Raw genomic sequence first — 24,720 nt, forward strand, 5'->3', positions numbered from 1 at the left:
GAAGCAGCTCCAGGGCGCAGCAGGCTGTGCGGTAGGCAGATATTTATTGGTGTAGAGAGGAGGGGGGGGGGGGGTCACAGGAGAACAGACACTCAGAGGTGACCGCAGCACAAAGCCAGGATGGAGCTGCTGCTGCTGGGAGCACCAGGCCTGTGTTCCCCACCAGCACCCCCCCCCCCCAGCTGTGGACAGGACTCCAGCTCTGCCCTGGGCCCGGGCCCACAGGGCGACGCAGTGCACAGCACCATCCCAACAGCTGGGGAGGACGGGGAGCTCCAAGCCACAAGCGTTTGCAGGGAGAAAGAAGCTCAGCTGGCTCCCAGAGCCATTCCAAGCTCCAGCAGCTGATAGAGGAGCTTTTGAGGACACCAGCACTGGTGTGAATGCTGCTGGAGCTGGAGGAGCACTGCACATGTGCTCTGGCTCTGCCCTGGTGTTCCCACAGGCTCCGTCCCAGCTCTGGCTGGGGCTGCTCGGTCGCTCCCACAACAGGGTTTTGCTACGGGGATGCAGGGATTACACAGCAGCACTGGCTACGCTACAAGTCACATTCAAACTAAACCTCACAGGGACAACACGGAGGAGGAAGCGTGCTCAGAGCCCTGACAGCAAGGACTGCTGGTTGGGGCAGAGCTGCCGTGCTCCTTGCAGTGCTGGGAGGCAGCGAGCCCCAGGCTCGGCCAGGGGAAGTGCATACAGCAGATGAGTACAGTAACACAGGTACTATGGGTACACAACAGGAGGCGTCCCTCCCGCTGCACAGGGCCAAGCCTGTGCCACCAGCCCCTCTGGACCCCTCACTGCACACACAATCTAACTTCAGCTTGAGAATAATTTAACTAGCAACTGTACAGTTCCTCCCCTTGAGCCAGTTCAACACCCCTGGAGTCTGGGCAAGGGGTAACTCAGGGAGCACGTGGAAGAGAGGCAAGGGTCCCTCAGGGCTCCAGGGGTCGGACAGGAGCAGAGCAGGGTTAGAAGATGGGAATGTAGTTGTCAATCTTGGTCCTGTGCCTCTGGGCGATGCACTCTGCGATCCACACGATGTTGCGGCACTCCTGCTCCTTCAGCTTCACAAAGGCATAGAAGACTCCAAAGTGGAACTGATTGAGGAATGCCAGCTTGTTCAGCTTCACCTGGGGAAAGACATGGCACCTGTCCACCTCTGCTGGACTGTCCTCTGCCAGAAGCCAGCCCAGGGAAGGATGGAGCAGCACTGACTTCCCCAGAAGGCTCAGGGCTCAACCAGGAGGGGTCTGACACACAGAGGAGAAATTTATATCCTCACATGCTGTGAGAACCGGCCTTTCCCACATAATTACAGTCTGCTTTCACTTTTGGTGGACCTAGCAGCAGCCTACAGGCACACTGCTGTAAGCTTCTGGGTGACGAGGACTGAGCCTCATTCCCTCCTTGGAGCACATGGCTAGCATCCTCTTCCTTCCCCCAAACTATTCTTGCAAAGCACTGATATTCTGGAGCTCTACCACCAGGGCAGCAGCCAACCCTGCTGCTTCCTCGAGTTTTTCAGAGGGCAAAGGCAGACACAATTGCTGAGAAGTGTCTCAGGGCTCACTCACCTCATGCTCAAAGAACCTGTCTTCAAGGGTCTTGTCTCCAGGGTTGCTGCCAGCCCCTTCAAACAGCAGCTTGTACTCCTGAGGGAAGATGGTACAAAAAGATATATCCACACCCTGGTACCCTCCGAGCTCAGCAGCACTCCGGGGCCCCATGCACCAGAAACAGCAACAAGACTGGGTCAGCAGAGAGCTGCCCTGTGCACACACACAAGAGCACTGGCACGTGTTGCTTCAGCACAGAGACACCAAGCTCTCTGACTCCAAGCAGCGTAAGACAAGCAGTCCCTTCCGCATGCTGCCTACTCCTGAGCTCCCCCAGCCCCGATGCACAGCAGGTCCTGGTGCCAGCCCCCTGTGCCCTCACCCCAAAGCACTCACAGGGTAGTAGTCGGCGACATTTTTGACTTGCTCGTAGTCATCTGCTCTGGCTAACTGAGCCAGCCCCTCGGGGTAGAGCTTGCCACAGTGTGGGAACAGCTTTGCTCGGTCCTCCTTGGACAGCTCAGTGCCAAAGGAATTGATGGTGATGATGAAGGCCCTCCGGTCAGCTTCAAACTGTGGGAGAAAAGAGAGTTTCACCTCAGACTGCAGTGAGGGCAGCAGACACCGGTGCTGCTCTGAACAGAGCCACATCAGAGGGCAGCGTGAGCAAGCCTGGCTCGCTGCCTGGGATGCACAGCTCTACATGTGTGGGCTCCTTGTACAGCTGATGCCCGGGGACTGCTGGGCTGAGGAAATCCCTACTTTGGGAACAAACCAAAGCGCTGAGCGGAGCTCCGGGAGTGATTTTCTCCCACCTACTGCCCTCGAGCCCAGCACACCCACCAGCTGGCCTTGGCACACTGACCGGCCACGCGCAGAACGGTGCTGGAAGTTCTCCTGCTTGTTGGATGGAGGTTGCCAAGACGAGGTGACCAAGCCTGCCCAAAGTCACGTGCAGACAGCGTTCTCCTAGGTCAGGCTGCGGTGGGATGCTGACAAGGATCACCCTTAGTGCTGGCAGACAGCATCACAGAGCAATGGGTGCCCCTGCAGGGTGTTCCAGACCTACCTCCAGGATGGGGCACATGGCGTCTGCTGTGGTACCTCCCAGCGCCTTGCAGAACTTGTAGAAGGACTCCAGGTATGCCTGGAAGACAGAGAGGAATGAGCACGTTTCCACACTGCTTCATTTACCACTCGCAGGGCCGTTCAGACAGCAAGCAGGGACGCTCCCAGACACTTTATAACACAGCACAGGCACTCTCACCCCAAGTGAACTTGGATGCCAAGCCCACACAAGGGACAGTGCTTCCCCAGGAGCCGGAGACATGAAGAGCTGTGGTTTGCTTGGTTCAAGGGACTGGATGAGCTTACAGCAGGCAGAACACCAGGCACCAACATTCAAGCCTATTTTGCTCCTTCGAGTGGTCTAACTCCAAAGCATCCGCTCGAGTCTCACATGGTTTCCTGACCCTGCTCTGGCCTCTACAAACATGCCAAGCCACACAACCATAGCTGCAAGACCCAAGCTCAGAAAGGAGCGCTGTGTAAGCAGAGTTGAGAGATGAGACGGGACATCTGTGAAGGAAACCAGCCGTCCTCTGTAATTCTCTTCTCACACTGCAGCCGCCGGGTCTCCATCCCAACTGGAGCACTGCAGAAAGTATCAAGCTAGGCACAGCCACACTGCCTCCAGGAAACGTAATCCTTTGTGGAGAGGTACCAGAATCCAGCTGGAGGATGACTGCATCCCCCAAGGGGAGCCGTGGATGCAGCACAAGGCTAAAAGTGCTGTTCAGCAAAAAACTTGCTCAGAGGAGACCATCATGTGATAAAACACCTCCCCAGACAGAGCGCTGCAGACAGAACCGCGTAAAGGGATGGAAAAACAACGATGCTGAGACACCACAAATCTCTGCCCTGTCACAAGATGGACCACATCCTCGGCCTCCGCTCTAGGAATGCACCTGGATGAGTGTGTTCTGTAAATACAGTGCCAAAGGGCACAGCTGGGCCAGCACCACGCATCAAGAGACACCGCGGCCAGAAGGCTGGAAATCCTCTTTGCCACTGCTGGAGCACAGAGAAGAGCAGAGCACTGGCCTGAAGGAAAGGAAGGCACAGACACTGAACTTTGCCTGAGGCTGGGTGAGAGGCTCGCTCACCACTTTCTGCCTTTCTCAGAGTTCACATGCAAACCTCAGGCCCTGCAAATAGAGGAGGTGTGCTCGGATATCCAGCACTTCGTGAGGACCCAGCAGCACAGACACCATGCAGACTGCGGGACAGCCCTGCTGGGCGCCCTCCCTGGGGCCCCTCACAGATGACAGCAATTTACAGGAAGCTCTCCAGAGTCCCGAACCCTGTATCCCTGAAATGATGGTGTGCTCACATTTAATAGTCCTTAATGGACTTTCACTTCCATGACGCAATTCAATTACCCTCTGCCTTCTGCTAGTCTTGTTTGTGCTTCACATCCAGGCTGATCTGTGGCCTGTCCATCCTCGTTGTCTTGTTCAACATTACCATCACAGTTCACTTCTCTTCCAGCTGAGGAATCCCAAACCTTCTTTCTGGTTTCCCACATGGAAGCATCTAAACCTTTACAGTGCCCTTCTTAGCAGCTTCTCCTGTTCTGCTGTTTGCATTCTGAGATGAGAGAGAGGAACTGGACCATGAAAAGGTGCAGTGTGCAGCACAAACACGCCGCAGATGTAGGCAGCGGCACAGGGCTGTTTGTGCAGTTCTCACTGTGAAGAGCCAACTGCTCACAACCCAACATTTAATGTAGCAGTAGCAGCAGGGAATAAGGAGAGCTTCATAAGATCACCTCTTCGTGCCTCCCATGCATCGCTTCACATTTATCCACAGCGATCTCTGTGCTGTATTTTAGTGTCCAGCCACAAAGTTCCTCCAGCAGGTTCCTATAGGCAGGCTGCCAGCAAAGGCCAGCAGCCAGCCAGCTGCGTTCCAGCACATCCACTCCAAGATGGGAAAACACGGAAGAAAGTAGTGAAAATGATGATGCCAGCGTGCCTCCGCTGCTGACCTCCCTCTGCTCTAAGAGCTGACCACTTCACTTCTAACTCCTGCTCCCTTCTTTTAGCACATTTCCACTCAAGAACCTCCCCAGGGGTTGAATACCAGTGAGAGCCAGTCCCAGAGCACTGAGAGGCAGACATTCAGTTTGGGGGCAGCAAAAGCAGAATGCAAAGGAGCATCCAGCCTCCGCAAGGAGATGGGCAAGGTAGCGGCAGCTGGGACCCAAGGTGAAGGCACCCACCAAGCTGCCTGCTGCATGCTCACTCTGCTCCCAGCCTTTCCCCAGCTCCATACAGCGAGCTGCAAGCTGCAAGGGTGCAGGTATTTATGCGTGCCAGCATACCTCCCTCCATTACAACAAAAGATCAGTACATGCCAGAGGCCACGTGCAGCTGGGCATGACTGCCGCCGCGCAGCACCTTCTCCCCTCCCTTTGCCTCCTTCCCTTCATGCCTGACCTGCTCTCCACCTCTCCCAACGGGCCAAGGCTTCCTTGGGAAGCAGAGGTCACACTGCCTGCTAGCTGGCTGTGACCAGTGCAAACAAGGCTGGCAGATACAATCTGCATCCCACCCTTAATCCAGAGAGCTGAGATGGAGCGATAGCCACAGCCTGCACATAAACACACACTTTTATGCTGCCAGCTCAAACCAGACGGGGCCAGAAGAGGAGCCGACAGCTTCCCGTGCAAGCTTGGGACAAGGAGCAAATTTATTTTTGTATCTACTCTAAGGGGGAAATGCCTTCTTCCCTTTATTTGAAGAAAGTCAGCCTCTCGATTGGAGCTCCTGGCCAGACAGAGCTGCAGGCACACTAGGAATGAGGGAAGCGAGCATCTCTTTCCCTTCCCAGAGTCTCAGTTACCTTATACAGCGTGTTTCGAATGATTTCAATGTTCATTTCGTCAAGATCCTGTTCGGATATGCAGTCTTGGAAGAAAGCAGCTGAAAGAGAACCACAGACACAGTTGGTGCTGCCCTGACCAGACCCACACACAGAGCGAGCCCTTGAAAACAGCAGGCAGGAGCACAGGTTGTGCTGAGCTGCTCTGGCCCTTGTCTTCAGTGCCACCAAACTGCCATAACTCAAATCTCAGGCTTCACCATCGCTCCCCAGGCCACAGCCATTTTTTGGAGCACTCAACCCAACGTCCTTCTTCACCCCTGGAAGACTGTGCTGATCCCTCAAGTCCTACCATGCTGTCAACAATTCATTCTCAGCAGAAGTTCTCATCTCCAGCCACCACCATCAGTACCAGAGCAGCCCACATTTAAAAAAAAAAAAAAAAAAAAAAAAGGAAAAAACAGCAAACAAATCAACCCCAAACTGTTCCCAGATGCAGGCTCTCAGAACTGACAAGGTAGCTTCCAAATTGCCTGCTACTGCACGGCAGCAGGGAGACAGCAGTCCTGGTGTGCTTCTCCTTCCTCCTCCAGCACCTTATGTGGGTTCAGGAGACGTGGGGATACGACAGCTCCTACAGCCTGGAAGCTTGGAGGGGATCAAGAGCCCTGAGCAGAGGATGGCCCCCACAGAGGCCTCTTTGCTATGCAGCAGCAGCGGGCAATGCCACGTAGCTAGAGGCACACTGCTCACTACGGCTGGCAGAAGTGAAACCAGAGAGTGCCAGGACTGGTTTTCACTGCAGGGCTCGCTGGCTAGCCTGAGACCAGTGGCTACTTCAGAGTAGCAGAGGAATGAGAACACAGCTATTTCAGTTCTTGGCCCTCCAATATCCCAAATTAGGCTAACAGCAAGACTTATTTTGCCCTGCTAACCTATGAAAGCCATTTGGGGTTAGGCATTCCTACCAAGCCACGTAGCTGCCCAGGCACTGTTAGGAGATAGAGCTGCTGTTTCTTCGCGTGTGGTCACTGGAAGGAGTGCAAGTTAAACAACTGGAGCCTGCGTGCTTGCTTGTTTAGGCAACACTGCTAACTCCCCACGTCCTCCTGCTGAAGAAATGCCACACTAGATGGTACACAGGCTCAAGGGCACAGCCAGGGCAAAGGTCTGAGGCACTTGGACCAGCCAGGGCAGGGGCAGGCAAAGCAACTCAGGGACAAGTGCACGAAGGCAAGAGGCAGAGAACCTCCTCTGCAATCTCCTCACCAGTGTACCAAGGTGAAGCTTTTAGGTCTCTGGGAGCTAATAATACCTTTGAACACTTGGTTCTATCTTGTTCCTGAAGTGGGAAGGTTCACGCTCACCCTTGAGGAGGATGCTCTTCCCACACACCACCCCTACAGCGGACTTGGCTCAGCTGCAGGCAGTCTCCTACCCAGCAAGCCAAGCACACCATGCTCAGCTGTACTGGCACTGGCCTTGCTGCAACAGCTCCATCCTCCTCTGGACACTCAGAGGTGGCCAGACCCCTTTAGACACATTCTTCCTTCTTTGCTGGGCTCTATGTGGCAAACTGTTTTTCCATGACAACAACTTTAGTTACCCCATTACTACAGCAAGCATTTTAGTGCCAAAAATGACAACTACCATCAAAGACAAAATGATGATTTGAGTGTTTTGTTCTTTCCAGCAACTCCAAAAAGAGTGATTAATCACTGACTCAGGCGTAGCTCATTACCTTTGCCCACAGATACTAACTTAGAAGGTCTCCTGTGACTACCTCTCCTACTACAGCAGAGTCTCCTGCGTTTTCTCCACAATCACTTCCTACACCTTTTAACTTTAAAGACCAGATCTGCCTGCGTGGCTGTTCACAGAACTGTTTTTACAGAGTCACATGCCTCCTGGTCAAGGCTTGTAGCCTGTGACAGTGCCTCAGTGCAGGATCCTGCTATCCAAACAGCTTACGAAGCCTTGGCATGGGTTTTTTGTTGTCGCCATCTGCTTTTGGGAAGTTAGTATATAGATGGTTACAGTTAGACAGTAGAGATTGTAGCTTAGATAGTACTACTAGTTAGCTGGATAGTATAGATAAAGTAGTATAGATAGTAGTACAGATAGTAGAGATAAAAGCTTCATCCAGAGCTAATTTTATCCATCTCAGAACAAGACAGACCATGCGTCAATCTCTAACAGTTATCTCCAAGCATTGCCTTCAAGAAATTACCCAATGGTCCAACTGGAAACATTGGAATAGGACAGGCACAGACGTGAGCTCAAGCCCAACCACCACGGGCACCGCAGCCACAGCTGGGTGTTACCCACTGCTTGGTCCTCCAGGGGAAAGGGACTTCTGCTCACCCAGGGGAGTGTCCACCAGGATGGCATTGTAGAGCTCTGCAGGTGTCTGCGCAATGTTCACAGCTTCCATCTGCTCAAAACTTCCCAGAGGGTGGCACTTGGGCACCAGTTCGGAGATGGAGCGCTGGTGCAGAGTGCCAGTGATCAGCAGGATGACGTTGTCGATCATGTAGCTGTACCTGCAGGGGTGAAAGAGGAAGCCTGTCACAAATAGCACCACAGCAGCACCAGGCCCTGCGAGCGTCTCCAGGAAGATGCACCCTTCCCACAAAGAACAAGTGAGGCACCTCCTTAAGGCCAAGCGCAGTCCCAAGCCCAGGCTTATGCTACAGCTCAGTGCATCATTTTGGCAGCTGCAGCCGACCGCTGAAGAATATTAGATGGGAAGGGATTTCTGGAGGCTTTGGGCCAAACCTCCTGCTCCAGGCACGGCCAGCTCAGCTCTTTACCAAGCTGAACTCAGTCATTTCCAACCACGTGCATCTTACAACTTCCCTGGGGTTCTGTCCTGTTGTGTCTGACCACGCTCACTACAAGAAGTCATTGCTTTTTATGATGGTATGATGCACCAGAGGACAAGAGAAGAGCCACTGATGTCATCTATCTGGACTCCAGTAAGGATGATCTCCCACATCTTTCTCTCCAGAGTGAAAAGATACGGCAAACGAGAAACTGGTTGCAAGATCATACCCAGAGAGGGGCCAACATTCAGATGGAGATCAGTGCCGAGTGGGGCCCCTCAGGGGTCACATCTTCATCAGTGACATCAACAAGGGAATCAGGTGCACGCTCAGCAAGTTGGTGGATGACCTCAAGCTGTGTGTCCAAGAGAACCTCATCAGATCCAACAGAGCCAAGTGCACAGCCTGCGCCTGGGTCGCAGCAACCCCCACTGTCAGTGCAAGCTGTGGGATGTAAGGATGGAGCACAGCCCTGTTGAAAAGGACATGGGGGACTGGTGGGTGGCAGCTGGACACGAGCCACTACTGTGCCCCCCTGCACCCAAAGCAGCAAAACCAGCAAGTCAGGGAGGGGATGTGTCCCTCTGCTCTGCACTGTGAGAGCTCACCTGGAGTGCTGCATCCAGATGTGGTGTCCTCAGTACAGGAGAGACGTGGATGCTGCACAGGATAGAGCTGCTCCTAGAAGGGAGCTGTTCCCATTGCTCTCCCAGCATCGCCTGCTCTGCAGAGATCAGGTCACCAAAGTGCCAAAGGACCAGAGCAAAAAGGAATCTACTGATAACCTGTCTCTAGTTCAGCTTTGGTACCAACAGCACTGCTCAACCTCGCCAAGAGCATGGAGAAAGGGTCACATTCCAGCAGTTCCGCTCCCTTCTGAAAACAATGGGGCTGGCAGCTTCGGCACAGCCTTTATTTATACCCTCCCAGAACCACACACAACTATTTCCACTCCTCAGCAGCAGAGAAGGGGCAAAGATGCTACAGGAGCAGGGCACTTGGGGCTTCACGCTCCTGCACTCTGACTCCTTGAACTCTAAAAGCTTAGCAGGCAGCTGGTGAGAAAAGTCCTGAAGAAGGTTGCTCTGCAACAGAGAGGACTGGGCCTCAATTCCAACACAGAATCACTCAGGTTGGAAAAGACCTTAAAGATCATCGAGTCCAACCACGACCTAACCATACTGCCCTAACTCTAACAACCCTCCACTAAATCACGTCCCTGAGCACCACATCCAAACGGTTTTGGACATCTGAACATGAGAAGGAACTGTGTGAGTTTGAAGCAGGTGGGTGCTGAAGCATTGCAGCCAGTGGTGCAAGGCTGGCAGGACAGCAAGGCAGTCAGACAGTATGGGGACGCTGCTGCTCATTGCATCTCTGAGCTAACAGCCACACAGCTGCTTCCCTTGGAAGCCCAGGAAGGACAGGTGAGCAGAGCCAGCCAAAGGCAGGTGTCTGCAGTTTTATTAGATGGGCTTAACAAGCTCTCAAATGCACTCAAGGGGAAGGCCCATGAACAAATCCACACCTTCATTCCTCAAACAGGTGCTGCCCCTTTCTCCAGGCAGCAGGTAACGCTCCTCCAACCATCAGCTCTGCAGATCACCCTTCTGATTTGCAGGGATGCTCAGTCTAGAACTACAGCAGTCACACAACTACCAGGGCACTGGGAAACCTCCACCACCCTTCAGTCTGCTGGGTCATTACCTGTCCTGTTTGTGCAGCTCTCACCATGGTTGCAATCTCCTGGCAGCAAGAAGTGCTCTTTGGTAAGAACCACGAGCAAGTTCCCTGCAGCCCTCAGGCAATCAAGAGCATCTTATTGGCTCATTGGATCCACGTTTAGAGAAGGAATTCCCTCTGCAGGAGACATCACCACTTGCAAAGCAGAGGGAAAGTTCACTTTTCAATTTCCACCATGGTGGTGTTGCAAGAGCTAGAGCAGGACAAAGATCTTCCCATGGCTGCGAGGGCAGGCAGACAGCAGCACCCACATCACCCTTCCTGATAGTGAGCTAAGGGTGAATCCCATTTCCTTCAAGCAAGCCCAGACCACACTTAGACGAACTCTGGTTCGTCTCAGTCATTCTGGCTCAGTCAGTCACGGCGATGAGGCAAGTCCTCCAGTGCCAGGGCAGCTGGAAAAGCCTCTTCCCATTTCTGGAAGGGGCAACACTTGCCAGTTCCCAACAAGAACGCATCTGCTTTCAGTAGCACAGCTGTACTAAAACCAGAGGAGAGGTCCTGGCCACTCCAGCATTTCCGCCCAGCCCCAGGGGATTAGATTGATTATGGTAGCAGCAGTTTTCCTAGAACCTCCTCCAACCCCTTGTTTAATAGAGCAGCCTTTGTCATGGTTCTCCCCATCTCCTGTCAGGTTCTTACCAGCTTCATTACACTCCTGCCACGAGCTGTTATCTGCATCTGCAAAGGCTGGACGATCAGCAGGAGCTCCACTGTAGTCACATCCTGCCTCGCTCTGCCCTCCTCTCACTACACCCAGGTGTGGTGCTACACCAGAAACTCACATTCACAGAAACACAGCGCTGGCTAGTTCCTAGAAGCAGCACTCACGTCTCACACTGCAGCAGAATTTCTGATTTGGGGACAGGAAGGAGTCATGGTGTTCAGAAGCACTGCTGTCAGCAGGAGATGCTGGCTTGCAGCTTGGATGAGCGCCTAGAAGTGAGGAGGGCAGCACCCATGCGATGGCTGCGTACAGGTAGCACAACAATGTGTGTTCTCCTCCTTTTGGATTTCTTTCAGTTCAATCACTGATTAGCAAGAGATACAGGAGAGATTGTGATGGCTTTCCACCAAAGGAGCATATAAAATGCATGAAAGCTCCTCACGTGGGACACCGACAGCCTGAAGGCACCAGGGCACGGCCCTGCAAGGCAGCAACCCCAAAGCAGGCACAGCTCTGCCCTCCCCCACTTCCTAATCTAATCATAAAGAGTCATTGTCCTGCAGCAGATAGGTTGGCTTTTTATTGCTTTCTGCTCTGGGATACTAAAGAAGCCGTAAACAATACTGCAAGTGGTCACAAAGCATGACTAATGAACCCAACACTGCATGACCTGCGTTTCTCAGGGATCCTCTGAGAGCCCTGCCAAGCTGTGGTTTAACAGCTGCTTGCTGAGGGGTCATGAGGACAGCCCTGCACAGGAGGCAGCGGGCTGATAGTGGGGCAGGGCAGCCCTGGGGCTCTGCTCACACCGGTGTCCCCACTGCCAGACCTCCCCCTCAAAGGGAGATCACAGAATCATAGAATGGCCTGGGTTGAAAAGGACCACAGTGATCATCTAGACTCAACCCCCTGCTGTGTGCAGGTCACCAACCAGCAGCCCAGGCTGCCCAGAGCCACATCCAGACTGGCCTTGAATGCCTGCAGGGATGGGGCACCCACAGCCTCCTTGGGCAACCTGTGCCAGTGCCTCACCGCCCTCTGGGGGAAAAACTTCCTCCTCATATCCAACCTAAACCTCCCCGTCTCAGTTTAAAACCATTCCCCCTTGTCCTATCACCATCCAACCTCATAAACAGCCGTTCCCCCTCCTGCTTATATTCTCCTTTCAAATATTGGAAGGCCACAATGAGGTCTCCCCAGAGCCTTCTTTTCTGGGGAAATGCTGGGGATGCTGACCACAGACCTCCTGTGCTCTCCCATGTGCAGTAATCTGTGGCTGCAGATGCTGAGTGTTTGCTTTGAGATAAAAGAGGGGAAACTCCAGCAGGATCAGAGGAGTGCTCTGAACCCTGTGCGAATTCCAGAGACAGCCTTAAATGACAAATGAAGTGGCATTGGCTGCAGTCACTCTTGTGTTCAGAGTGGCTCACCCAGTTCATGCACTTAGGGCTGAAGATGTGAGCAAGGTGCTGGCATGTAGAGCACAGGGTTACCACTTTCTGAGCTCTGAAGTGAGGAAAGGAACGCCCGGAGGAGCAGTAGCTGACATAGAGCAGCACTGACAGCTGAGAGGCTGGCACATGGAGCACGTCACTGCAAACTAATTGCCCTGCTGAGGAAAGGAAAGGGGACCTCACAGAGACCTCAATGCCTCACTGAGGCTCTCCTGGAGTAACAGACAGCAATAGAACTGAATTAAATCCTCAGGTTCCATTTTCAGCTCAATAACAAATCAACCTGTGGGCTGGAAGCATCGCCTGCCGTGCTGCTGAGCTCAGAGGGCAGGGCAGGGAGCAGGCAGTGTGGACACATGCTGACCTCTCCCTGTCTTTCCTACCATCACACCATCAAAACCACACCTAAGTGGTCACTTTGCAGACCTGCCAAAGAGAAAGCTGAGAATGTCATGGTTGCTACCACAAAACGGGAGCTCGGCCAGAAAGTGAGTGCTCTGCTAACCTTAGATCAATGGGACCATTTCACAGCAAAGAGGTATAACTTCACAGCACTGCAGAGCCTTTCACATCCGAGCATCCAGAAACGCTCTCTATATTTAGCTCCACGTGATTATTACCATCTCTCGAGACAGAATTCAGTTTCAGAGTGGTATCATCCAGCAACCTGCAAGCAGTCGTACAGCATAAGTCGCATTAAAGCCTAATGAGCAAAAAAAACAAACCAAAAACAACAGAAAACCCCTTCAGAAGCACTGCAGTGTTGAGGATTTACAAACACACGTCGCACTCTAGATGCGTGCCACCCCCTTGAGACATCATGAATGTTTTGAATGCCAAGCAGCCTCATGCAAGAGGCTCTGGTTTCTTAAGCCTGATGCCTGAAGCTTGACCTCAGAACTTGAGAAACATTAGGCTGGTCTGCTGGGCTGAGCCCTGGCACTGCACTGCTCCTAGGAGACTTTAGCACTAATTGCAGTTTAAGTGTTGACCAGGAACATCTAATCACGCTGCTCACACATAAACTTTGCTAAAGCCAAATGGAAAACAAAAGCTGCTAACAGTGGAAGACCTTGAGAATGGTTTCTATGAAGGAGCAAAGCACGTCATGTGGATTGAGGAGTGCCCAGTGAATGCTCATCCAATTAAATGCACCGCATGCACGCAAGCTGCCTTTGGAACAGCCACAGCCAGGCATAAATCCACCAGGGGAGCACGGATAACTCTGTAAAGTACTCCTTCCCTGTTCTGCTTTAATGCCCCTAGCAGACACGCTACGCAGCTGCAGAGGAAGGAGTGGTGAGATGGAACACAAGGCAAGCATGAGAACAACCAGAGGGATTCAGCTGTAAGCAAAGCCGGTGAGGACAGGGCTAAGCCCACGCCTGCCCCTGGGTGAAGCAAACCAGCGTGGATGCAGTCATCCAGGAACAGCGTGTTCCCCCTCCAGTCAGCTCCAGTCTGCCTGCGAGGGCCATCCTCAGGGCCATAGAGCCTCGTTAGGAAGAAGTGTCCTTAATTACAACTGGAACTTATCGCTACATTTTGCTGCCTCCAGTGAGAGCACCCTGCTAGCATGAGTAGCGTGACTCAGCGTGCCTGCCTGGCCCTGTGCTGACACTTCCCAAGCCAAGAAAATCACCGGTCAGTCGAAGCAGGGTTCCAGTTTAAAGGAACTGGTGAAAGGAAGCGTCCTCCAGGTGCAGCAGGGAATAAAGCCCAGCGTGATATGCAGCAAAATCCAGCTTCCAGAGAGCACGCTGCCCTTTGCAAAGGGGACACCCGCCGTCACGCTGTTTTGAAAGATGACTCCTGCAGCCACCAGCGAGGCACACAACCCAGTTATCTTTGCAGACGTTGGTTCTGGGAAACAGGCACGAGCTCTGTATCCTTTGAGTAAGCATGGGAACAGACGCAGTTCCAATGCCACCATCCAGAGGCCGCGAGCCTGTGATCATTTCCAGACCATTAGCTCCATGCCCTCTCGTTTTGAATGTTGCACAACCCCTCCAAGAACTTGGCTTATCAGTTCAACTTTGCACTCTCTGCGAACAGGGAAGCTGTTTGTCAGGAACCTGTGCTTCTCTGCCAAAACCATCTCTGCCAGAAGAGGCTCGTAAACCTTTTACTGCAGGATCCCCAGCTGCTCTGGTAATTTTTTGCTTCCCGATCTCAACATCACGAAGGTCTCAACAAATAAACAGCACTGTGCAGTTTTAAACCGCAGAAGCAGCGGGAAAAGAAACTTCAGATTGCTGCATGCACCCCAACAGACTGTCAGCACCTAATGTAAAGCTCCTGGAGCTCTTTCTTTTGTAAGAAAGGGCTTCGAAAGGACGCAGTCATGTTTTGTAACCTCACACAGCTATGCCAGCATGCACACTGCAGTACATTTAAAACAAAGACAGGCAGCTTCCTACTCCAGAGGAGGGTAGGAAGACTTGAGTCTTTAGCTCAAGTAGCAATTGAAACAGTTTGGCTCTAGAAAAGCACTGCCATTAAGATTAAGTTTCAACTCAAAGCCAGGCAGTAGAAACTAGATCTATCCAGTGCAGGGAGAGGCAGAGCAGGAAAGGGTCACAGAGAAGGTACTAGAAGGAAGTGTCAGCTACAAAAAGGCATGTGCAAGTGGAAAAGGTACACGAAGCCTCGTCAAAAACAGGTCCTGTGACCGCAAAAACGTACCGACAGCCAAGTTCCCAGGGACATCCTCAGGGCAACCATGTTCCCAAGGTCTAGCAGACCGGGGAGGTAAAGACAAATGATGTCTGAGTCCATCCTCTGCAGACAGGTGTGATCACGGACCTGGAAGACGTGTTCAGACCCAGCTCCACCCCAGGCCTCGCTCCTACGTGGGCTCAGAGCTGGCACCAGAGCCTGGCCATGAGGCAGAGCCCTTCTCTGCCCAGCAGCCTTACTGCCCAGAAGCTGACAAAGCCTTTAGGTGAGGCTGCTGTGAAATCAGGCTTTCCCAAGCAGAGAAAACACTGCAGTAGTAAGGGGAAAAAAAAAAAAACAAAAAACAAAACCACACTCCTCCCAACTCCACTGAAAAAAACCCTACAGCTGACAATCCAATCAGGCTACAGCTGGCTAGAGCTCAGAGCAATAGCACAAAGGACAGACACGAGTCCTGTCTAAACTGCATAGAGAAGCACTGGAAAGAAAGAGCCAGGACACGGCACACAGCAGGCTGGCACAAAGAACAAAGCCTTTACAGAAAGGCAGGGCAGCACATCACCGAGAAGAACCTAAAACCCACTTCCATCCCACAAGTCAATATGTGCTTGTTGAAATCAGGAAGTGGGTTTTGCTGTTTCAAGTACACTTAATACCTGTTTGTTGCTGCCCTACAGCATGTCACTCCGTTCCCTCGGCCAAACAGACAATTATTTGTGCTGGAGCAAAGAAACTAGCAGCCAGCTTGTGCCCATCAGTCAGACCCACCGAGGTCGGCTGAACAGCACAGGGGAGCAGCAGTCGTGCTGTGAGGAGCTGCACAGCAAGGCACAGAGCTAGCAGGTGTTTCACAGGGACTGGGGCAGGCTCTGATTTCCCTCACCGCGATACGCAGCGGCACGGGACGCTGCCACTTGAACAAACAACAGGGAAATCAGCCAAGTAACAATGCACCACTTGCCACAGAAGAGATCCTGGAGAGGACTGGAGCCAGGAAAGCGTCACAGCGGTGCCAGGAGAGGAGCACACCAAGACAGAAACCAGCAACGGCACGCAGCCCTGTGAATGACAACCTTGCACCGCAGTTGCTGCATCGCTGCGTTCTTGGCTCAGCGTGCTTTTAAAAACCCTCCTTTCCCCGAAGCTTTGCAGGGAGGTCAGCTCTGCCCACCCTGAGAGGTGCCCTTTCTCAGCCCTGGCACTACTGCACGGGGCACAGGCAGCACAGGGCTGGAGTGCCACCTCCCGGCGAGCTGCAGGCAGCACTGCCTCGGCTGGGAGGACAGCACACCTAAAAAGCACCCTGCACTGGAAAGTGCATTTCGGCGTTGCACCAAATATGCCACCAAACATCTCCCCTTTTAAGCCTGACACAACTCCTGCAGTCCCACCTGACATCAGAAAATCTAAGGTTTACAGCCCATCACACCTCTCTTTGGCCATTCCCAGTGAACTCGCTCTTCCCCCCAGCAGCAACCGGTCCCACTCACTCCTTCCACATCTTTCTACCATTTTCTATTCCAGTCCAGCCTGGGAGGTTTCAGCACACAGTCACATTCAGTTACACAAGTTCCTTGCTCTGACCACCTCATGTCTTGCTGGCACTGAGCTGTCTAGCAGCAGCAGTCTGTGTCCCACACTCATTACCTACCCTGCAAAAAAGGAATGGGAAATAGTCCTGTTTAAAAGGCAAAAGGTAAATCATTTCATTGTGTGCACGTGTGTGGTCACAGAGGGACACCACCTCATCCTGGGGTCACCCAGGTCAGGTGGCAGCATCCCTGCCACATGCATGGGCACAACGTTCCCAGCACTGCCAAAATCCTCTGGCTCCGTATTTCTATGATGTTATCCCCACAAACAAAGCAGTTTGAGATGGAGGACACATGGCACAAGGAGGCACTGCCTGCCTCTGAACTGAGCCATTTGCCACTGCAGATATTTGGGATGTGCACGGGAAGCTCTGTGCTGTCAGAGCTACAGCTCTGAAACTCCTGCCCCCTGCCTCAAATCAACATTGTTTTACTCACTGAACACATTAGGATTATCAGCAGATTATTACCATCAAGACCTGCTGGGCAAAAACAGTAGAATCCTAAAAACTGCTCTTTGAGTTTCCCTGTCCTCCTTCATCTGTGATTACTTGTCTGTAGCACCACTAGAAGTTACTGAAGTTCTCAGTGTCTAGGAAAGAAGGGGACAAATTCTTTAACAGGTGTGATTGTGACAAAACAAGGGGGACATGAGTTCAAACTAAAAGAAGGGAGGCTTAGGTCAGAGCTAAGGAAGAAGCTCTTTATACTTAAAGTGGTGAGGCAGTGGCACAGGCTGCACACAGAGCTGGGCTGCCCCATCCCTGCACACAGCCAAGGCCAGGGAAAGGAGGTTTTGAGCACTGATGGAGCTGTGGGTGTCCCTGCTCAGTGCAGGGAGTGCCAGCAGATGGCCTCTAGGGTCCCTTCCAACTCAAACTATTCTACAATTATTTGAGGTTCTAAGAGACAGACAGCCACCTTTGAGCAGCTGAAGCTGTTAACACACACTGTTTCATCACCTCTGCATACCCACAGGAGATCTCTCCATCATGGTGCACCAGAAATACAACGGAGTGCTTGGACTCCAAGCACAAAATGCTCCCTGAGAGGGTGGAGACGCTTCCTGGAGGCAGAGAGCTGCATTCTGCTTCCTCCAGGCAGTGCTGAAGACAATGCCATTAAAAAAATAAAAAAAGAGCTGTGAGAAAAAAGAGATGAGAGCGAAGACAATTTGAGGAAGAAACATTCTGTACAAATGGGAGCAATGCATTTAAAAGGAGATCATGCAGTAGGTGAGATACGTAGATATCATCTGCACAGAGCTGTGTTCTGCTCTAGACAGCTCATCAAAGCTGGGGAGACAGAAGCAGAACAAGATCAAACATAAGTCGAGCTGATTGTGAACACCAGTTTTAAAGCTAAGTCATTCAAATGCTGCTAAGAACCAGCCTGTCACATTACACGTGGTGACCTACAAAGTGCTTCCACCATTGCCAGTGCTGCTGCAAGGTGAGGCCTTTGCCATATCTTGCTGATGTGCTGCTCCATATCTGGAGCCAGTTTTACAGCCAGGTGTGTAAGAAGAAGCTTAGAAACCACAAAGGACTTAAGAAGATGGGCAGCTTCAGCACAGTGACCCAGAAAATTACAGCTGTGAGGCACCGGGTTTGACAAATGAGATAGTGGCACTGTCCAGACATGGTAAGGATACAAGAGGAAGGATTTACAAGGATGCTTTGCTGTTTCAAGCCTTTACATCAGCTGACCCAGCTGTGGGACTGCGCACACAAGAGCCCAGTGTCTGCTCATGCACCAACAAAGGCTGCAGCAGCCCTGCTGCACACTCCAAGCCCTCCCTTTCTTCAGTGATTGAATCCCCACCGAGCTAGCTGAGGAAACAGATCAGTGAAAGATTAACCCCAAATGAGAAAATCTGTTCCATTTTGGTCAGCTCAGCTCCCTGAACCAGTTTATGATGGGGACAGGACTACAGGCAGCAGAGTGGGATGGAAGGATCCCCGCGGCCCTGATGAAGAGTCAGAACTGGCACACAGCTGCTGTCATGCATAGGCTGATGTTTTTGAAGAGGGTCACACTGAAAACCCAGGAAAAAAATCAGCACTGGGGACAAAAGTAAATGTCTGGGCAAGCAGAGCCAGAAGCAGTTCAGCAGTAAAGGCAGGTAAATGTGCAGAAAGTGGGACTGAGAGCCCCCAAGGCTGGAAGGACAAGGTTTTAAGCACTGCTCGTGAACAGCTGTACTCACGTAATAAAGTCCAGAAAGCTTGCCAGGGGCTCGTATGCGTGGTTCCTCATGTGACGGAACTCTACCACCATCTTCTCCTTCAGCTTGTCATCAATGACAGAGACGGTGAGCGGGGAAGCTTCGTTAGCCAGGAAGTTCCCATAGTCTGTGCTCTGGAGGTGCAGCTTCAAGTCTGGAAAAGAAAGCACAGTGCCACTGCACAGGGTTTGTCCTGAGAGGCTCAGGGGGTTTGATGAGCTGTACCTAAGGAAGGTTGTGTTCAGTGCTTCCCTGACTGGGAGGCAGGAGGCACCTGAAACGTTTTCAAAGCCAAAAAGAAGCAGGCAACAACCCTAAGATCATAAAGCAGCCAGATGACTGCATCACCAGATGGATCCTACTAATTGCACGGTTGAAGATAAGTCAGGCATTAAGAGGTAGAGAGGGGCTGAAGAAAAGCCCACTTAAACACACCCCATACAGCAGGCATTCCCTGCTCTGGATGAAGGAAAAAGGCCAGAAACACCTTCCCCTCCCTTTACAAGCTGAAGAAAGCTTTGTTCCCCCCAGTGCCCTCGCTATAGGTCAGGTGCCCAACCACGCTGTGGTTCTGGACAAGCAACTACAACTTGCTGGCTCTGTCCAGACAAAAAGCCCTATTTGAGCCAAATGCAACTAAACATCTCTATGGAAAAACTGAATCCAGAGCTGAGGAACGTCTCACAGTCCCATTTCTCGCAGCATGACTAGCTGTGCCGGTACATGATGTTCATCTCCCTTCAGCTTCACCCCCAAGGGCCAGCAAGGCAAGCATCCTCCCCAGGACTCGAGGCCTTCATGGGAAAAAGAGAAGAGCTGAAAGAGTTTAGCCAAACCAGATGTGAACGCACCGTCCAGAGAAAACAAACAGCAATCATCAAGGAGAAAAATAAACCAGTAAACCAAGGCACTTCTCCCTGCTTCTTCTGATGCCAGTCCTCGGCACTGCGGGGTGAGCAGGACACACCTTACACACGTGGCACATGCTAAAAGATAGGCACACATGCTGTGAGTCAAGCCTGGCTGGAGGAGCCTGCTCTTCTGACACCACATCCAGCTACAGGCAGAAGCTGGACAAATTCCGAATGCTGAGCTCCAAGCTGAGCTGTACTGCACAGCGTGACACCGGCCTCATCCAGAGGGCCAGCAGGGTCAGACAGCTTTCAGTTCTTTGGGGTATTTCCAATGGGATCTAGCAAGACATTTCTGACCCGGTGCTTTTCAGCTAGGAGGACGTTGCCACTGCTGAGTCTCACAGGAAACAGACTGTGGTTACAGAGGGGGGAAAGAAAGGCCAGGCACTTAATAGCACTCCATTCTGTTGTGTTTCTCAGCCGTTTCCAGGAGAGTTTTGTACTGCATTTACTTTTAATAAGGAATCCTGGATGCAGCAGAGAGCTCCTTGCCCAACAACACGCACCATGGTTGAAGCAAAGCAGAAACTTCACCCAGATCTCTGCTCTCCAGACACAGTTAACAGCTGTGCTTTATTCTACCAGACATTATGAACTCCTGAGATGGGGAAAAAACACAGTCTGGATAACTGTGACAGTGGAGTTTTCAATATGATCCCCATCACAGAGTCAAACACCCTAAAACTGGATTACACCAGAACTCAGAACGTCCTTCAGCTCAGTTTGGCACACGTGGAATTGTTATGGATGACAGTCAGTAGCATTCTAAGCTCTGTCATTGCTCAGAGCCCCCATGAAAGCTGAGTCTGTGCAAGCACCACATGATTTTGTGTTGCATCTACAGGGGAGCTTGGAGAGAAGGCAGCTACTGCACATCCTATCAGCTCTTATTTCAATAGGGACACTTTCAAAGCGCTCAGCTCTGACACGCAGCTCCAGTTCCTACCTTCCACACTGCAAGAATCCACCTTGCTGCCTGCTTACCTGATGCCAGAGAGCCACCACCAGGGACTAATGGACTGAAAAGGGCAGCTTGATGCACACCAGGCTTTGCTTGGACAGTGTCACCACCCACAGCTCAGAGCTGCTTTCTGTCTGCTCAGAAGGGGCTGCCCCCACAGCACAGCACAAGGGCCAGCACGAGGCCATGTAACTGGAACAGGGACCATGTTTATATAACACTTGGAAACAGCTTCTACAGGGAAGGCCAGCCACAAGCTACAGGAACTGACCTCCTCTGCATCTCTCAGCATCCAAGCGGACAGAACTTGTTTTCCAAAAACTGGACTGGGTTTACAAACCCTGACTCAAAGCATCCCCCCAGCACAAGGCTCAGGCTCAACCAGAGCCCAGCCCCCAGCACAGCTCAGACCTGGCAGCAGCAGCAATTGCCTGAGATCCCCTCTGCTGTGTGTCGGCAGCCCGGGGCCAAGAGGTATGCATGGCTGTTCCAGCATTTCCCCCAGTGGTTCATGCATTTGAGAACAGACTGAACCAGCATTTGGCAAGGGAGCTCCTGAATTACCACGCTGCTTTTGTTCTCTCCCCCACCAAGCTGGGTGAACGATGGCCAGGTCACAGCTCCCAGAAAGCTGCTCCATGCAAGAGCACAACAGCACAACGGAGCCTCATCCTCTTCTTGCTGGGTATTCATTGCAGCAGAGCTCGAGGTGGCCATGCTGTGCAATTCCAGCAACCACCTCTCAGCTCAGGCACTCCCAAATTGATGCTGCATATATAAAAATTGAGATTTGCTTTGCCACCTCCCAGGCCTAAGGTAGCAAAGTAAAAGAGGGAGGGATGCTGCAGCAGCCTGCAGAGCAGCTCATCGCCCACATCTCCTTCTGAAGGCTGCAGCTTTTGCTGCTCCCCGCGTCACTTCTGTTTATGTGGTGGTTTTAACCACCTCAGATGCTTCTGAAATGGATTCTCTGAAATCAGACTCGAGGGATGCCCAAAAATCATTAACTTTCTGCAGAATGTAAAACCTTTTCTGTGGTTGCAGCACACCAGCAGCAGCGAGCTGCTACCTCTCCTCAGCTGCCAGCCAGCAAGTTACACCACACCAAAACTAGACACAGAGCAGCCCTTTCCCCATCACCTTTAGCTCTTCAGCTTCTGAAGGAGAGGCTGCTAGCACAGGCTGCACAAAGAGGCAGTGCTGCCCCATTCCTGTGCAGACACCCAAGGTCAGGCTGGATGGGGCTCTGAGCACTGACAAGATGTGGCTCGTTGCAGGGCAGTGGGACTAGATGACCTTTAAGGATCCCTCCTTACTCAAACGATTCCATGATTCCTACAGAGGCAAGGCTGTCAAATGCTAGCAACAGTTTAATATTCTGCAGAGCAGTTACCAGACCTCTAAGAGGCTATGGCAGCTTCTAGGAGCTGGAGACAGCACAGCACCCTTCTGACAGCAGGAATCTAGGTGAGTCATAAGCTCGGTTAGCCAAGGCAGATTCTGCACAGCAGATCCGAGCTTGCACGAGGGAGGCAGAGGAAAACAGCTCCAAGTCCTTCGCTGACACCTTGTGTCAGAAGCAGGAATCGGCTGCAGCAAGCTCCAAGTGCACCCAGCAGAGGCACCCAGTGCACGGGGACCTGTCTGAGGAACCACTACAGCATCAGGACTTCGGTGCTGAAAAAAAGGATTAAACATTCTTGATTTACACAGAAAGCTTAAGCCAAAACAGCTTAAACCAAAACAGTTACGCCCTCCCTCCGATTCTGGTGGTGTCTCCCAGCCCTTTATAAAGCCAGCTCAAGAGCCAGCCTGACAGCACTGAGCTATACGGCTCCTCAGGCAGCAGCAAGCTGTCTCAGCAGGAAGCAAGAGTTTTAATCAGCTTACTCTGCTATCAGACAGGGAGAGCTACAAAGGATCACACAGAAGAGCATGATCTCCCCTGTCCAACGTCCAACAGCAGCGAGCTGTCAGCTTGAGTCCTAACACAGAGGAGTTGATCCTTCCCTAGGCAGCACCAGGACAGCCTCAGCTCTTCAGGATTTCCCCACTGCAGAGGTGACCATTTGCTCCAGGACTGGGAAGACAGTCTGCAGTGCTGGTGTCACACCAAGAAGAGGCAGTGAAGGCAGAACAGGAAAACAGATGAGAGCACAGGAGTATTTTTGTGCCTAAATACTCATTTTGGCTACCAGTAACCTGTCACTACATAGATTCAGTGCAAACAGAGAGAATTCAGGTTGCCCAAGGAGGCTGTGGATGCCCCATCCCTGCAGGCATTCAAGGCCAGGCTGGATGTGGCTCTGGGCAGCCTGGTCTGCTAGTTGGTGACCCTGCACATAGCAGGGGGTTGGGACTGAATGAGCAGTCCTTTTCAACCCAGGCTGTTCTGTGATTCTATGAATTCACATTAAAACCTTCAGAGCACAGAAAACAGACAGTAAAATCAGAACCATGAGGTCAGAGGAGAGAAACTGTCTGCCCACAGACCTACATGAGCGATCACAAGCAACATTCCTTTGAAGGAAAAGCCTTCAAATCAGGCAGGAATACAGAAAGCAAAGCAGAGGAGGAACAGGAAGAGCAGAGAACTCAGAACAGCAGCAACCACCACAGAGCTGTCTGGAGGAGACAGTAACAAAACCAGAGCAATGATATGGGAAGTTCAAACTGACTCATTTCAAATGCAGAAAGTGCCACACCAAGGGAGAGCTAGGTTTACACAACTTGGTTCAGGATGCAAAAAGGGGGAAAGGAAAAAAAAAAAAAAAAAAAAGGAAGCTGTAAATACAGAAAGACCCCAAAGAGGAAGAAGCCTGCAGCGATAAAGTCCAGGGCTTGCTGACACTGCTGACCAGCAGGAACATTTCCCAGGAACCTCTTTCAGGCCTTGGGCAACCTGATCTAGTGGGGCAGCCAGCCCACAGTGGGGGCAGCCATTCCATTGTTCTAATCACACTCCTATTGACAAAAACAAAACAAAACAAAAAATAGCAGACACCTTAGCACACGCTCCAACCTATCTCCACAAGCTGGTTTTGGCCCTCACGATTTAGAAGCAGGTTGCTGAACCAGGCTCCTGACACAATGAGTGACAAACAAATGGGGCAGTGGCACAGGGGAGCTGCACAGCACAGACTGGTCAGGATGAGCTGAGCAAGGGCAATAAGCACCACAAAGCCACCCCAGCTTTGTACACACCGACCAAGAAAGAAGACAGTGGCTGAAGCAGGATCAGCCCAAAGCTCACGGGGAAGGGCAGTTTCCCTCCGAGTTTACCAAGCTCTGCAGCGCTGGTTTGGTTTGAACATAAGAAACGCCTCCAAAGCTGCCGGTACGCCCTGCGTGCTGCCTGCTCCTGTCAGAAGTGCACACCTCAGGCAGGGATCAGGCCACGCCAAGCACCTCATTTCTGACCCCAACGCAGCGAGCAGGTTTCCTGGCGTGGAAACACACAGCAATACCAGACACAACCCCAGAGTCCCCCTCAGAGCAGGCTCTCCCCTCAGCCCTCGGCCGTGAAGGGGCGGCGGCTCCGCCCGGCCCGGCGCTCTCCCGCTCACCCTCGAGGCTCTCGCATTGCACCAGGTTGACGTAGTCGCCCTGCCGCAGCACGCCGGCCTTAAAGCCGCGCACCAAACCCTCCAGGTAGCCGTTGTCCACGTTGAAGTAGAGCTCCGGGAAGCACGACATGATGGCGGCGGCTGCGGGACCGGCGGCGCCTCACGTGACCCGGCGCTCACGTGACGCAGCTGTCAATGCCCCACTTCCGGTTCCGGCTTGCTCTGCGCAGGCGGGAAGGGCTGAGGCGGTGTGAGGCGGAGCAGCGCCATCACCCCTCAGTGCGGGGTTGCTGCTGAGAGCAGCTCTCCCTGAGCACTGAGCCGTGACTTGAAGGCTTTTCACGCTGTCGTGGCCCCCTCCTCAGCTGTGTTCGCTGCCATCTCGGAGTGTTTGAGCTGTTTGGGTGGGGGAACGCCCTGTGGTGATGGGGGAGGGCGTGCAGAGGAGGCCCAGAGGTTGGGAGTGCCTCTCCTGTGAAGAAAGGCTGAAAAGGAGCTGGGCTTGCTCAGGCTGGGAAAGAGAAGGCTGTGGGGACACCTCGCTGTGGCCTTCCTGTACTTGAGGGAAACTTACAAGCATGGGGGGTGGCTTTTTATGCAGTTTGATAGTGATAGGACAAGGGAAATGGCTTTTAACAGAAAGGA

General features: G+C 52.4%; 1 protein-coding gene across 1 annotated transcript; it reads right to left on the minus strand.

Moving 5' to 3' along the window:
* Nucleotides 1-25: 25 nt before the first annotated feature.
* ATP6V0D1 (ATPase H+ transporting V0 subunit d1) lies at nt 26-24,252 on the minus strand. Its single transcript, XM_052685430.1, has 8 exons — nt 24,076-24,252; nt 18,617-18,788; nt 7,812-7,990; nt 5,469-5,548; nt 2,632-2,709; nt 1,959-2,135; nt 1,581-1,658; nt 26-1,136 (listed from the first exon to the last, which is right to left on the minus strand). The coding sequence occupies exons 1-8, from the start codon at nt 24,203-24,205 to the stop codon at nt 975-977; spliced, it is 1,056 nt and encodes a 351-aa protein (XP_052541390.1). The 5' UTR covers nt 24,206-24,252; the 3' UTR covers nt 26-974.
* Between the last annotated feature and the right edge of the window lie 468 nt (nt 24,253-24,720).

Source organism: Tympanuchus pallidicinctus, unplaced genomic scaffold (assembly GCF_026119805.1).
Source record: "Tympanuchus pallidicinctus isolate F22 unplaced genomic scaffold, pur_lepc_1.0 scaffold22, whole genome shotgun sequence".
In the NCBI taxonomy this organism is placed as follows: Eukaryota; Metazoa; Chordata; class Aves; order Galliformes; family Phasianidae; genus Tympanuchus; species Tympanuchus pallidicinctus.

Coding starts and splice junctions, on each gene's coding strand:
- ATP6V0D1 (XM_052685430.1), bottom strand. CDS start 24,205: ATGTCGTGCTTCCCGGAGCTCTACTTCAACGTGGACAACGGCTACCTG. Junction 7,991..18,616: donor AGCTTTCTGGACTTTATTAC/GTGAGTACAGCT, acceptor TCACCCCTGCAG/GTACAGCTACATGATCGACA. Junction 1,137..1,580: donor ACAGGTTCTTTGAGCATGAG/GTGAGTGAGCCC, acceptor GTCTTTCCCCAG/GTGAAGCTGAACAAGCTGGC.